Below are 15,322 nucleotides of genomic sequence, written 5' to 3'. Positions count from 1 at the left end.
TCTCCAATATTTATTTATTTCTCTGTCTCTCTTCAGTCGTTATTGCAGTCGTCCGAGTCGATGCATTGTCCGAGTAGTAACCTGCATTAGCTCTGCACTTTTCGGCGTTGGCAGATGCGCAGGAACAAATTGTTTTGATTTCATGTTCGGCTGCATATTTTTAATCATCTTACGCTCGATTTTATAGATGCGTGTGCTCTATGTCAGTGACCCATGACGACCTGGACTGACCCTAAACAAATGATTACGTAACCAAGCGACTTGAGTTGACTCAAGTTGAGCTTGGCCAGGGCCAGCGTAGCCAACGCCTCAGCGGCTGACATGAATGAAATACGTGTGTGATGGAAAAAGCACGACCCATTTCGTGGAATGAACGTTAGCGCATATGGTTAGCGTAGCTTTTTAGTGGTGGTAGAGAGCCCATAGGAGAGCGTTCCGTTCTGGAATCTGCTCATTTCCATTTGAAACTTCGTTACACACAGGTTGCCTGGCTAGCTGGCGAAGGAAAGAGGTCAGGTGACTCGTAGGCCGGACAGATTGAACGGCTTGAAAGATTTGAACGTATCGTTTTATGCATTGTTGTCGTGGCTTTGGTGCTGTAACATTTTTCGTGTCGACCAGCCGACTGTGACAAATCTGGGCCCGTAAAACTTCACGTCGGCAAAAGTAAGTGGCCGCTTTTTCTTTTCTTTTGTGTAACGTTGTGCTAGGCGTTGGCGACGAAGGACGAAGTTTCCCGGCCTCGTGTTTCCGTTCCCCGTGTTCGTACTAGCTGCTCTACTACGTCGTCAGATCATGAGAATGGAAATTTGCGCGCCCACACAGGAATCTACAGCTCGCAACTACACCAGCAGTTCGCAGCTGTTCTAAACGTGACCGCTGCGTCACGTGCGCAGTGAAATTTCCTTAGCTCCTCTATGTGGCCTTGTATGTACGGTACGCTTCGTGGTTTTCGATTACAAGTCGGGCCTGGATATTAACGATCTGTTCTTTTTTTTCCCCTCCTTTCAGTGGCTGAGTTTCACGCAAAGGACATTGGGCTACGCGTCCAGAAGAAACTGCTTAGCCGCGTGAGCAACAAGAGCGTAGCCAAAGCTTTCATTGATGACGTCTCGGCGAGTCTTCTGGATAACTTGTACAAACTCGTAAAGAGCGTCACGGGCAGCAAAAAAGACGCAGAAAAGGTTACGAAAAACATTATAAAGGTGAGTACCGGTCAGTTTGGGTCGATTTACTTGGTAGTTGTAACAGTGCCATATTCGCATTTATTTTTCGCCACCCTAGTGCTGTGCCATATTTATCATGACCCACTAACTTTAGCTTGTATTCATACTATTTTATGCGCGCTGTCATTGTGCTGATCTAATTGATGCGTTCGTGTGGAACACTTACTTTGCCTGCTTATGTGCAGATTAAGTAATAATAATAATGTCGTGTGGTTCCCATAAAGTAGCACGAAATTAGGTAGTGCCTACACTGCGTATCAGACTTCAATTTTAAGAAATTGTTTGCAAAAGCCGCAAAATTGACTGATAATGTGAAGTTCGAGCCACTGCAATCTAAATTAACACACACTGTATGCAAACAAATGAGATAAACTTTTCTTCCTTACTGTCCATTGCATCTGCTAATGCCCGATACTAAATTTCTGTGTTACAGATTGTCGTGAAGGTTGGTGTCTTGCACAGAAACAACCAGTTCTCACCTGAAGAGACAAAGGTGGCTGAACAGCTCCAGCGCAAGATGCGTGCTCTTGCCATGGCAGTAGTAAGCTTCTACGAGATGGACTTTTCGTATGACCGAAGATACCTTGTGGGTGCCTTCGACGAGTGTCGTGCTTTGCTTTCCGACCTTGTGCGATCCCACCTAACAGCCAAGTCAATGGGCCGAATTGAGCACGTCTTTGGCTTCTTTGGGAAACCAGAGACTCTCGATTCCGTGTTTGCGGGCGACAGCGTTCACCGTGAGTGCCTCGGAAGGGTCGTCAAGGATCTGCATGAGGCCTTGGATAAGGAGAGTCTCTGAGGAAGAAAGTTGGCCTGGTCATGAAGAAGAATGTATGCCTCGGTGCTGACACATTACCTGGTGAAAAGGTTGTGCGCGCTTGGAATGCTGGGAGATATGCACCACGTGCAAATGTAGTCACTCTATGCAAACTCAAGGAAAGTAAGCCTTACAGTGAGGATTGCCAGGTTTGCTCACAAAAAGCCTTTGCATATTCAAGTTAGTGCATGCATTTGCAGGGTTAAACATTGCCAAGTATGTTATCCAAACGCTGTTGGCTACTAACTGAAGAGCCAAAAGAATGTACTTGCCTCGAACAAAAAGAAAAATTACTGTGTGCCTGTCTACTTTTAATGCCCATGTGACATATGCAACTACTCTACTTGTGCCTGGTGAGGTGCCTTTAGGTGCATGGACTCCTGTGCATCTATAGAACATTATCACGATTCAGGTAGCATGTTTTATTATTTTGCTCTGACTTGTCGCCCTTCTAAGGCAGATACTTGCCGCCTAAATATGAAACTCCGATTAGCTGCGGCGATTGAACTTAGCCTGCAAGGAGACTTAGTGCAGCAATGATCTTTTCTACTGGTTTCATGTCTTTTATGTGTTATTGGTCTGACGGTCCCAGCATGGAAGATTCTCAAGCACTTCAAGTTTAAGAAACGGCGAGTCTGAACAAGTGTGGGTCTGGTCATGAGTCATGGATACTAGATGCTGAGCTATATGTTACAAAAATATTTTCTGCTTTTTGTTGAAGGAAAGTATAACACTGCCAGATGTCTATATAATGACTTGCCACTGATACTGTCTAGCTGAGGATCTTATCGCCCTTCATCACTGAGTTGCACGAAGCCACACTCCTTCCGATTCATCCCACCGAAAAAACTGATTCTGAAGCAGAAAAATGCGTACAAAATAACAGCCTCTGCCTAAATATATGGCGGCAAAGTAATGACCGATTTTCTTTTGCTGCAGCTGTGGTCAGGATCAAATGCCCCTCATTTAAATATGGAAGCATAGGATTCTATTAAGCCACATTTGAAGTTAGGGTTTCAGAACTTCAACCCATGGTCTTATTACAAAGCACAACTCTTTGGAAACTGCCAAATGTAAAAGTGTTACAAAAATAGTTGGCAAGCTAGAATTTTATATTGCCTTGTACCACACACAGCTTATGTGTACCATCAAATAAACCATTCATTATTGAAGGCAGAAACAGTAAAATTTCACTTAAATGATCCTCAGGGGCCCAAAGAAACTGTTCGCTCAAGTGAGATGTAAATATACGAAGTTTCCATCTGTATAATAGCTGACTGGGTGATGGTCGACACAATATTATTTTATTGTAATAGTTAAATGAGAATGAAATTTTGATACTATGCATGTAATAAAAAGGACCAGAACGCGGGGCTTCTTCAAGAAACCTCCTAGTGAGTACAATTTATTTGATGCAGATATGAACTTTATCAATGCCACACTGTGCCTTGCCTTTGGTATGTTTATGACATGGCACATAGCCGACATAATGCACCATTTTTCTTTTATGTTAATGGTGGCGTGTGGTCTTATGCTACAAAACCCTGAGCATGTGCATGTGCACACTTTTTTACACCTACTTACTCTTTCGAACACTGTAGTCTGTTGTTACTTTGCGCTGCTGCATTTCATCACAGCCTTTTGCCTATAAATAATAGCTGCCCAAGTCATTGTTGCATTTAACAAAATATTTAGGCCATGGTATATGCGACTGCCTATTTTTTTTATGGTGGTACTACTCTTCACCTTCCCTCATTACTAGAAAGCTTATTAAAGTTGCAACATTCCAGTTTCTCTTTCATGCAGTTCTTTTAAAGTTCATGGGTGTGCACACTGTCTCCGGTTTGGATGTCCTACAAAAGCTGCGGAGGGACAAATTTATTGTGATGCTGTTACTCATGATTGAAACAAATATGGCCCCAGTTATTTGTTTCTGCTGGCCACCTCTTGCTAGCTTATTGCACAGGCCAGATCTGTTTGACCTGTTCATTCCAATATACTTCCAAGGTATGTCAATATACTGTTCTTGGCATATCTGCATTGTCATGATTACTGTTTGCTCAGTGGAACTCGCACGATGTCAAATGCACTTGAGTGGAACGTGCCATTTAAGAGGGTGCTTGCTCAAGGACAACTGATGATCAGTTCAGCTATGCAACAAAGAAACTGTAATGCTCTACTAGTGGATGTGGTTGGACATTTACAGTTCTCCTCATTTTGTAGAAAGCAGCCACCAAAAGTTGAATCACTGGCTCAACTGCCTTATAAGGAGTCCTGGATCTTTCTTTTTTTACTTATGTTATCTTTATTTATGCATGTTCAGTTGTGTTTGACCATACATAATCTTTTTCTCCAGCACTGCCTTTCCCCCTCCTTCCCACACTTTTTCCCTAAGCCTTTACTTTTGTTCTGTCTGTTTACACCTTTATTACGTTGTTATTGATAAGTCTGCTTACAACTTTATTCTAGTCTAAAGCACATTTTACAGGTTTACCACTGGGACTAAATGTTACTCACAATAACGCCTCTATTTCTTTTTTAAGTTGTGCACTTTGCTGGCACTTCGTTCATCATATTTAGTTTCAGTACTTAGGAGGAAGCTGTCAGTCTTGGAGACATGTGCAGCAACTTTTTTTTTTTAATAATTTACAAGCCTTTTAGTCACCTCTTCACATAGCCAAGAAGTGCCATAATGTAGTGTTTGGTTATCGCAGGATCTCTATGCAGAAGCGGATTGTGTTTTTTAGCTGCAGAGTGTTCTATTCAACTAAGTGATGTGTGGCATCTTTGACACCATTTGTATTTCCAAGGTGCATATTTTGGAACTATCATTTTTGGGAATATCTCTTTCAAGTGCACACTGCTTCAGTAAATAAGTGGATGTGATGAAAGAAAATCGTGGGCAGGCATGTCTCAGAATTTTCAACATGTGGTTATGAGCACATGGGCAGCAAAATGTTCTGATATCAAGATGCCCTTTATTGCATTTATTCCTTATTATTCATGTTACGTTATTATGCAAAAGTATGCCCCGTAAACTTGTTCCGAGATACTGCCCTAGGTTTTTGTTCTTTTTTTTTCTTCAAGTGAAATGCCTTCTGGTCAGCATTCTGTTAAAAGGGACACTGAAGGCAAATGTCAAGTCCAGCTAAAGTGATAAATTAGTGCTGTGATGTGACCAAAGCAACATTTTTTTTATCTCGCTTTTGTAAGCAATAAAGAGAGAACATATTGAATTGCTAGCCCTTTGCCTTAATGGCTCCTGGACAGCTGCAGTGTTACAGTGCACCCAAAGTGCTGGCATTTGTGAGAAAATGACAAGCTTATCATAGGATTGGCACCAATGCCATAAATATATAGAACCAACTGCCAGTGACATTGGAGAAGTCAGTTATTAGCACTCACCCATCCAGTAAAAAAGAATGGACATGAATAAAAAAAAAATCATTTTGGACACTTTAGTGTATTCTATTGAAATGCTCTCATGCCATTTCACATCACTTCATCAGTACTTTTGCAGAAGTGCGGTGCCATCTGTGAAGCCCTCTGGGTGACCAAGGGTATATAAGCAGCATAGCTTCGCATATATAACAGGAAACCTCTGCTGCACCAACATGTGGATGACATACCTCTACAGTTTTTGTTATCTGCTGCTCCCATCCCGAGTTTTTTTTTTTTTTCCGAAAAAGCACAAAACACATGCCTAGAGAATTTCAGAACCGCGCTGTTAGTCTTGCTAGACTTAATATTTGCCTTTAGTGTCCCTTTAAAGTGCATTAAATCTGATTCATGTCAGATGGTAAGCAGTGAACAGCTGGCGTCGCCAATGCTACATAATGTTCACACCTTGGACATCAAGATTCACTCGTTGCCAACACAAGGTGTAATAGCGCCTTTGCATCAAGTTAATGTTGTGTAGTGGGCCAGTTAACCAGCATCTGTACTTGGACAAAAGTGACAATCCCATTGTCTGAACATGAATGTGCATATCGCTGCCATTTTTCAAACCTCTGTTCATGAAGGAGTCACTTCCCGACTTATTACCTGCATCTTCTCAAGTCCAGTTGTTTCTGGCTGTGTATAAGGCTCATGTTTTTTATATTTGTTAATAACAGAGAATAAATATTCATGATACCCTAACATCTGTCTCATCATTTTTTGAGCTTGTCTAAAAAACATATATACCACTTTTGCAGACTACATTTATGAAATAAAGCAATTCTTCTGGTTCCCAATTTCATTGAATTTATTTGGTTGTACCTCGATGCACGTTTGTTCTGCACATTTCATATCCACTAATGGCACTTTCCAGCAGAATTCTGAAAGTGCTGTTACGAGGTCTCGTTTCTGACTCGGTGGTACCGCTGAGACCAGCGAGGGCACTTGTGGAAACACATTTCAAGCACTTCCATATGCTCTTGTCCACTGACAGGAAAGGGTATAAAATTCAGTTTTGTATAGCACATGAGTTGCCATTGCAGAAGATAATACAGCATTTCTTTACTAAAACCTGTTGCTGAGAGAGGTGCATCCATTTCACAAGTTGTGCTGTGCTTGCCTGCTAAAGAAGTTGCAATCTTTGCTTGGAAGCACAGTTGAAATTGCAGGAAAATAGGCATCTCGTAAGCCTTGATTGATTTTTTGTTCACAATTGGCCATCACACTGTCAAGGTGCCGAAACTTGATCCCTGTACCCGTATCTCCTTTTTTTTTTTTTTTTTCGAAACTTTACTGCCTTTCATTAGGCCCGCTCGTGGTTCAAAATTTTACTCTTCCTACTCTACTCCAAAACACTTAAAAGGCTCACGGCTGTCTCCTCTGTCAGTGGTTAACTATAGCTCTCCTTTTATAAATTTTTAGCAGCTTGACCTTTTCCACAAGCAACAAAATACTGTAGATATCCAAAGGAACACAAGCAAAGCAGAGCATTGAGGCCTTTAAACATGTTTCTTTGTCTGAAAATTGGTTACAAAACACCAAGGGCGAGGCAGGAATGTATGTAAATCTACAGCAGGCCTTTGCACCCTGATGCACTCGGAACACTGAATTCAAAGCAAGAAAAGAAATTCAGCACATCCAACAAGTTGGAATCTATATACAGCTAAGCTTTGTGTGAATGCATAAAGTTGAAACACGAGTTTGTGTTTATTGAATGTCTGCACAAAGTAACACAGAAGGCCTTAGTTGGGAATTGTAGCAGCTAATGCAATGCTGCTGCTGTGGATACGTGAAGGTGAGCTTTCTGGTTCTTTTTTTTTTCCTGCATGGAGGCGAGCGCCATCTGGTGGTGATGCAAGGAGCCCAGTGTCTGTTGCACACACCCTTTGTTGTGATTGGTTGGGTTATCCGGCTAGACAACAGTCACGCAGCACCCATGGTCACGAAAACTCTGCGAGGTTCGCAAAGTTTTGCTTTTAACAACTTCAAATTTTGTGAAAAATATTAAAAGCAGATTATACACACGATAGAAGATCATACAAAGATGGAGACCTTAAATGATCAACATAGCCTCTCAATATGTGCTGCTGGAATAAACGTGTTGACAAGTCCACTTGTTATTGGCTCCAGTGTCATCCATGGGTTGATTGCTGCTCAATAGGAGATTATTTATTTGAGCTGTCCTCCTTAATTAAAAACCACAGCTAGTAAAATTTAACTCTGAGACCATAGCATATATTTTATTTTGGGACATTAAGCCCTGTCAAATTATTACATGAACACTTGGGAACCCCTGTTGTAAACTAACACTTTTAGGAATATAAAAGAGGTCAACACAACTGCCACAAAAATCAAGCTCTTCACTCCATAGCAAAACTTGCAGGCTGCGTTCACTCCATCTGCTCTGAACATCCTCTTGCATCTTCAGCTCCAGTCTTCTTCCTCTGCAACCTTTTTGAGCTTGTTGCTGAAAGTTGCGAGACAAAACAGTTTTACGAAATTGTGAGGGCAAGCAGTACTTGCTCTGCCTGTGATAATATGGGGGCGGCCCAGTTCTATGCTTTTTGTGTTAACAGGGGCAGTGTATTATACTACTAGGTAAAGTGCAGATACTGCCGTTGACGGCGACATTTCGATGCGCAGTCGGCATAACTCTGTGACAAATTAATGGTGAGTAATGCTCTTATCATTAAGTCTCACAGCCAGCATGTGTATTGCTCTCAATTGCTCTAGAACATTAATCCTGTTGCAGTTGTAATGTTTTACAAGGAATATGTGACATAGAGAAAAATTAAAGCCATACTAATGGTGAGGTGCCAATTGTTCTAGCAGGTGAAACTGTGTAGCTTATGTGGCGTTGCTGCCGTGGATCGGTGATTCTCCCTGAAATTTCAAAAGGGTTAACAGAATGCAGCATGCTGAGATTAAGTCCCTGCACCCATAGAGTTTCACACAGGTGCACAAAGGTGCAAGCAACGCTGCTCAGCCAGCATGGCAATGATGGTCAGTTCGTGGATTTGTCTAAAGTTTGTCTTTCTGGCTTTAAACGGCCTCATGACTTTAAGAACTGATCATTTTCAAGGAAATACTGCATTACAAATAATTAAATAAACATTACTAAAATTGCCCAATGGCAGTATTTGAACACAGGACCTCTAGCACAGAAGCTCAATATTGAAACCATTACGCCACGGATGCATGCACAAGCGGAACCACTGCAAATAGCATCAATTATGTGTGTTCACTAAGTCTTACTGCCTTCTGCATTTCTGAAAAGTATAGACTGCTTTAAAATTTAGGCCAGTGCAGGCAGATAAAGACAAACGAAACCACAAGAATGTCTGAAACCACAAGCACAAAGATCACATTCATGTACTAATCATGGTGACCATATACTAACCATTACTCCAATGGTGGCTGAACAATCGCGGCACCGGAGTTCCCTCCAACAATTGTAGGAAACTCTATGCCTGCACCGCATGTTCGATGCCTGTCATATAAGACATGTTGCATGCCTTAAACATAGTGGTGTGTGAATGTGTGTGTACGTGTGTGACCCCGATCTAAAGCTTTTGTGGCTCCGCACATGTCGACGCTGCACTTATAGGCAGGCACAGTACTCTAAACAACGCACTGACTGGACTATGTATAATCGTAGTAATGTAGCCATATGTCGGCTTACAAAACAGCTTCGTCGAAAGAGCTGGGCAGCCTTATATAGTTCGCTGCATACTGGAAGTGGTTTTGGAAGTATATGGCGCACACTGAAATATTTTCGCACTCACGAAATCTGCAAGAATCCTATGGCTGCATTGCGCATAGCAACTGACCAGTCACCAAAAGTTATAGCGGAGGCATTTGCAGACCTTTTCGTCTCTCCTGCATCCAGTGACACCACAAATGGCGACCTTCCTTCTTTGACAAGTCACAGTACTATAACCGCTTCCTACGGTCCAGCCTGCCAGATGGACGAGGCAGACTTCACTCTTGAGGAGCTGTGATATGCGCTCAGCCTCTCCAAACACCGCACTGCTCCAGGTGAAGATTGTGTGATGTATCAAGCATTGCGAAACATTGATAAGAGTTTTCATGGCTGTATATTGGACGAGTATAATAAAGTATGGAGAACCGGTGTAATCCCTGCTGAATGGAAATCGACCGTGGTGATGCCAATTTTAAAGCCCTGGCGCCCTTGCAAGACACCTCAAGTCCTACCAGCCAATATCCCTAACTTCAAATGTCATCAAGTTAATGGAGTGAATGGTCTTATTTCGCCCAGATGTCAGGCTAGAGAAGCTGATTTTTTTTCCTGATGTGATGGGTGGCTTTCATCGCCACCATTCAGCTCTGGACAGCATCTCGGACCTTGTCTCAGCGCTCGAATTTGCTAGAGAAAACAAGCATTCCATCTACATGCTCTTCCTAGACATACAGCAAGCTTTTGACTCAGTTCCACATAAGGCAATTGTGTATTTTCACTCTTGCAACCGCAGGAATTTCGGGTCGTCTGCTCCGCTTCGTGCACAATTTTCTATCGGAGCGTCAGATGAAAGTGCGGGTCGGAGAAATAACAAGTGAATCCCGAAATGTGAAGTGCGGTGTCCAACAGGGCAGCGTTTTATCGCCGATATTGTTTAACACCATACTCGCCGCACTTCCAAGTCATTTGCCTCGGGACAGTGACTTCGCTGTGAGCATAGCTATTTACGCAGATGACATGCTCTGTGGATAAGCAGCCCTTCGCACCTTGGTCCACGGCTTCGTGCAAGCTTGCAAAGAGCTCCAAATGCGACTTCGGAGAACTTGGGTGAAGTTGATCTGCACATATCGCCTGCTAATATCACCTGCTAAGTTGGCTGAAATAGCATATCACCCTAAACAATGCTCTCGCCGAACAATGAGCCGACTGTACCTTGACAAAACGCCTATAAGCGGGGTGCCACAACACCGTTATTTGAGGTTAATTGTGGATGATCACATCTCTTGACGTCCTGCCGTTAATTATGTATGATGCAAATCCTTCCCTAAGTATGTGGCCGCCTTGACTGCTGGAGGTGCTGCCTGCGACTAAATAACGGCTCTCCAGGTGTACCAGTCAGCTGTACTCTCAGGCATGATGTATGCGTTACCTGAACGTACCACCTAGTTTGATGGCCCAACTGGAACGAGATCATCGCTTTGCCCTTTGACTAATGCTTAGATTAGCTCGTGAGGTGCAATCTGTTGCATTACTCACTGAAGCGCATCAATTACCTCTAGGCTGCAAGCAAACCAGAGAGCTCTGTATCATATTGAGCGTCTGCATCGCACATCGAATGCTCAATCACTCCTTGATCGTCTCATTCACTGCCCATTATCTCGCATTATTTATGAATATCACTGACATTTCTGAACCTGCTGCTTCAGTTATGCCTCTGCCTCCAAAAAGTATCACGAAACACGTATTCCCCATTCACCTCACAATCCCTGACATACACAAAAAGTCAGGTATGCTTGTTTCGGCAATATTCCAATTGGCTCAGTCTCGCATGTTCGAAAGATTTCCAAATTATCTTCAAGTATTCACAGATGCATCTGTACACAGCGACGGTCAAGGGGCCTCTGCAGCTTTCTTCTGCCCTTCGACTCAAATACGATGCATCTTCCAAACACCTCATCCAACTTCATCAACAACTGTGGAGCTAGCAGCGATTAGTGTTGCACTGAAATACATGCAAAAAGAGTTAACCACATGGAAGATTGCCGTCTTTATGGACTCCCGCGCTGCCCTTAGCGGGTTACAATGCAATCAGATTGATTGCCCAGTTGTGCGCAGCATCACTCACTCTGCAAACAAAATTTCATGTAGGGTATCTCTCATTGCTCAATGGATACTTTCACACTTAGGAATCACCGGAAATGAAGAGGCTGATCGACTGGCTTCATTTTGTGCTCATAAAAACTGTGTCTGCCCTGAAATTTTGTGCAAGCTTGATGACGCTCGTCTGCTGATTCATCGCCACCTACTCAAGCAGCATCCAGACCAGCGCTTCGCAAATGGAATGTTCTCGCCCGGTGTCTGCGGTCGAGGCTTGCCTCGTCGCGCTAGAGCGTAGCTGCTCAAGCTAAGGGTCAGCTGCGCAAATGTGCAGAAACGTTTATACAGACAAGGACGTGTGGCCAGTCCATCGTGTACATCTTGTGGCTGCTGCGAGACACTTCAGCACCTGATATTGGAGTGTTCCACTTTCGAGAAAACAAATATTTATTTAGTTTATCAGGGCTCCTATTAAATAAAAAAATTTGCTAAATCATATACAAGGTGCTGTTTTCCAGAGTGCTCAAACTTCATTATGATTAGAGAATGGACATAGCAAATACTATTACAAATTAAGAGCATGCACTGACAAACAAAAAGAATGTGCTAACTTTTTTCCATGTTCAGAATGTCTTTGCCTATAAAGCATAACACCATCAGAGGTTATTCCGTTTAAGAGTGCAGCTCTAAAACTCCTGTTCCTGGTTTGAGCATCGCCGTCCCTCGTGCCACTGCTCACACGTTCGTTGTCACCTTCCACAGCTGGCTCCGATGCCGCTCATCATGCCAGCGTTCCCATACTGCCCCTCACGCTCATGCCGCTGCTAGTGCCTTCATCGTCGTCTTCTTCAACAGCTGGCTCCGATGCCGCTCATCATGCCAGCATTCCCATACTGCCCCTCTCTCGGCAAAAGTGTTGACAACACTGGCCTACTGCTAGTCGGTGTGGTGATTTCGGTCTAAAATTCTTTGCCTGAATATATTGGAAAATGAAAGCATGCATACAGGTGTGCTCAAATTTTGCATTAAGAAGCAACGTAATCATCTGACTTTCCTTCTTTTTTTTTTTTTTTTTTTTGCAAATAGTGCAATGAGGTTCACCGATCCAAAGAGCAGGAAGTGTTTATGACATCAAATTTTTCTGAGTAGAGTGCACAATGCAGATGCTGTTATGCTGCCATCGTATGTTTCGAGCACTTCCAAAATAAATGTGCACAAGAATGAAGCAAACAATAATATGCATTACAATGCAATTGAGACTGCCCTTTTGTGTTACTTTAACTTTAAATTATTTCACTTCACACAAAAGTATGAAAAACATGGCTCTATTAAAACTTTTTAAAGTACACAATGTCCCAAAACAAAACCAACCAACTTCAGGTGTGCGGTGCAATTCAAATGGCAGTTTTATTTAGTCAGTTTCTGTTTACTGAGGTTTTGCTGTGCATGCAAGGGCACACTTACTGGCCGGCTTGTCTCTGGGCATAATTTTGAACAGCCTCCAAAACTACACTGACTGACCAATTACCGATTGTGATAGTGGCGCTTCGAAGATGGCATATACAAAACCATAATCTTCTCACTCAAGCCTGCTTTCTTAGGTGCTCGTCAGGTATAGGAGCTGATGAGATTTACATGCTAAGCTAGGTGCTTCACATTTTCACAGTATAACTGCAGCAGTATCTTTGAAAAGATATAACTTAGAAAGTAGTTGCGTTGTACTTTATCGGGCATAGTGCAACTCTCTCAGAAAAGTATTTCTGGCCAAAGCACAGCAAATGATTCCACTCAATTTTCACAGCTCATGCCTCCATTCTTTACAACTAGCTTTCCACAAGGCAAGGAGAACCCTTACCTGTGACACGGCAGACTTCGCAGTCCACACCCAATGCCAAGAGCTCGCGCAGCCACACGACTTGCTTTGGGGACAGCGTGTCTCCGGGTCCTTTCACTTCAGCTGCCTACACACATAGAAGCATGTGGCAAAAAGTGATAACAACAGCCACTTTCTAACCTCGTACATAAAACTGGTTACAAAAATTATCATTTAGCAAGCACATAATGTGCACAAATTTAGTGAAACTTTTGTGTTTAGGGCAAAAATTGGATTGCCCGCACCTCTTGCCTTAAACAATGTAAAAACGATGAAAAGAAATCAATTGGCACAGAGGTGGCACAGCACCAACTTACAAGTGGATTTTATTACACAGAAAGACAAATATGGAGTTATGCACAGTTATATGCACTCCAGGGCATCATGATATATACATACATATATATATACACACACACACAGTTAAACCTCGATATAACTAACTTCAATATAACGAAATTCCCGATATAACGAAGTTATATCGCGCACCCTGCTTTAAATCTGCCGCGAGTGCAAAGAGTGGGCGTGCCGAGACAGCATGGCACAATGTAAGCTGTCTTCCTGCGCACTGAGTATTGGAGGTCGCGTAATCTCGAGTTTCGGTGACCCGTTGGGGCTGGAGGCACACAAAGCATTCGATCCCCGCTGCCGATGCTTTTCATGATAGCGTCGTCCAAGTGCGGGCGGCGATATCAGCCGCGGGGGCGGAGTGCACGCGAAAGTGTGGTCGGCTTCACTTAATTCGTACCGCCAATGCGAAGATATCGCCGACGTACATGGCATGAAACCGTATAATTCGTCGCCGACTTCCGAATTTATCAAAATGAATTGTTTTCTCTATCAAATTAGCTTTTTTCGATTGTCCGATAATTCGGAAAATTCTGCGGCCCTTTTCCGCGTAAGAAAAATCGATCTGCGACTACTTATTTGCATAAAAGGTCGAATTTCAATAGAACGAAATTTCGAAATAACTAAGCAAAATTCCGATTTTACTGATTTCGTTATATCAAGATTTAACTGTATATGTACTGAGTCACCCTTTTCTATCGCTATGCTTCTCATATAAGAGACTACACTGATGCCTGTACCATGGTCATACGAGCACAGAAGGGCTGGTGCTTGCCTTGGCTTTTTCTGTCTCTGGGTTCCAAACAAGCAGGTCAGGAAGGCCACTTCGGCGGTGTCGAAACTGACGTGCCAACAGCTCACAGACTCTCGAAAGTACATGTGGCCCCAAACAACGTACAATTTCCTGCATGGATTGCATTACTAATTACTCTGACACTTCAGCACTGAAGTGAAATTTGCAACATAGTTAAAAGCTAGGAATATTTTAATAGCGAAATCTCCAAATTGAATAAAATACTAATAATAAAAAAACACTGCCTCTAAGTATCAAATCAAAGATTTAACATTTTCTCATTTCTAACCAAAGTGAAATATAGCGCTTGTGTGTTTCCACTCCTGTGTCCATGTGAAAAAGTTTCTGCACTAAACCACTATATCAAAGACGTTGCACCAACAAGGCCAGAAGTTAATCCTTGAATTATACAGTCAAACCCGAATATAACGAACTCAGATAGAGTGAAATATGCTCTCTATTGAACACTCTAAGTTCTATCGTTATGCATGTAAAATGTATTTTTTATAACGAAGCAGACATTGGATATATCGAACTTTCGGCGTGCGCAATCTGTGCAAGAACATCGAACTTTGCTTCTTGCCACTGAACGCAACAGCAGTTTTACAGCCACTTGACAAAGGCATCATCCATGCGTTTAAGGTGGGCTACCGGAAGCGTGTCATCGAGTGCCTGTTGGTGAAATTGTGGATGGACGACGAGCTGAAGATTACGATGAGCCTAGGCACGCATTTGCTTATTTTTTTTTTATATGTAATAATTGCTGGCGCCCACTGGTTTCGAGGCTACTCCTTTTCGCGCGTACAAGAGACCGACAAACTCCGTAATTTGCGGGTCACAGTCGAAATCATCAGTCGTGCCTAGCAAGTCGATACTCGAGACAGTCTGCAACTGCTTCCACATGCTGGACTGTGTCAAGAGGGGGCAGAAGTTGCACTTACAGTACAAAATAAGTGACTTCGCCATGCTATGGGAAGAGCTCGCCGATCTTCCAGACGCTGTGCGAGAAAATGGTGCCTTCGAGAATTTT

At 42.8% G+C, this 15,322-nt stretch overlaps 2 protein-coding genes across 4 annotated transcripts in view; one reads left to right on the top strand and one right to left on the bottom strand.

Moving 5' to 3' along the window:
- The first annotated feature begins 83 nt into the window (after nt 1-83).
- On the top strand, nt 84-6,183 carry sigmar (Tumor necrosis factor alpha-induced protein 8-like protein sigmar). The gene is made up of 3 exons (XM_050189209.3): nt 84-666; nt 1,012-1,205; nt 1,660-6,183. Coding segments are annotated over exons 1-3 (561 nt in total). The 5' UTR covers nt 84-665; the 3' UTR covers nt 2,026-6,183.
- Nucleotides 6,184-7,164: 981 nt separating this feature from the next.
- The window catches only part of LOC126542226 (fanconi-associated nuclease 1-like), a 58,037-nt gene continuing 49,879 nt past the window's right edge, over nt 7,165-15,322 (bottom strand). For 2 of the 3 annotated variants that reach the window (XM_055077112.2, XM_050189188.3), the window contains exons 13-15: nt 14,275-14,403; nt 13,134-13,239; nt 7,165-7,948 (exon numbers count right to left, since the gene is read on the bottom strand). In XM_055077112.2, coding sequence (XP_054933087.1) covers nt 7,872-7,948; nt 13,134-13,239; nt 14,275-14,403 — 312 coding nt within the window. In that variant the 3' untranslated portion in view covers nt 7,165-7,871. The remainder of the gene's footprint in view (nt 7,949-13,133; nt 13,240-14,274; nt 14,404-15,322) is intronic. The other variant, XM_055077111.2, reaches the window with a different exon arrangement.

This window comes from Dermacentor andersoni, chromosome 2, assembly GCF_023375885.2.
Source record: "Dermacentor andersoni chromosome 2, qqDerAnde1_hic_scaffold, whole genome shotgun sequence".
Lineage (NCBI taxonomy): Eukaryota > Metazoa > Arthropoda > Arachnida > Ixodida > Ixodidae > Dermacentor > Dermacentor andersoni.
Note: the sequence above shows the minus strand (reverse complement) of the source record. Positions and strands in the feature narration are given on the sequence as shown.

Excerpts from the sequence above, each read along its gene's own strand:
- sigmar (XM_050189209.3), top strand. Across the intron at positions 1,206-1,659 it reads TTACGAAAAACATTATAAAG|ATTGTCGTGAAGGTTGGTGT; the intron begins GTGAGTACCGGT and ends TCTGTGTTACAG.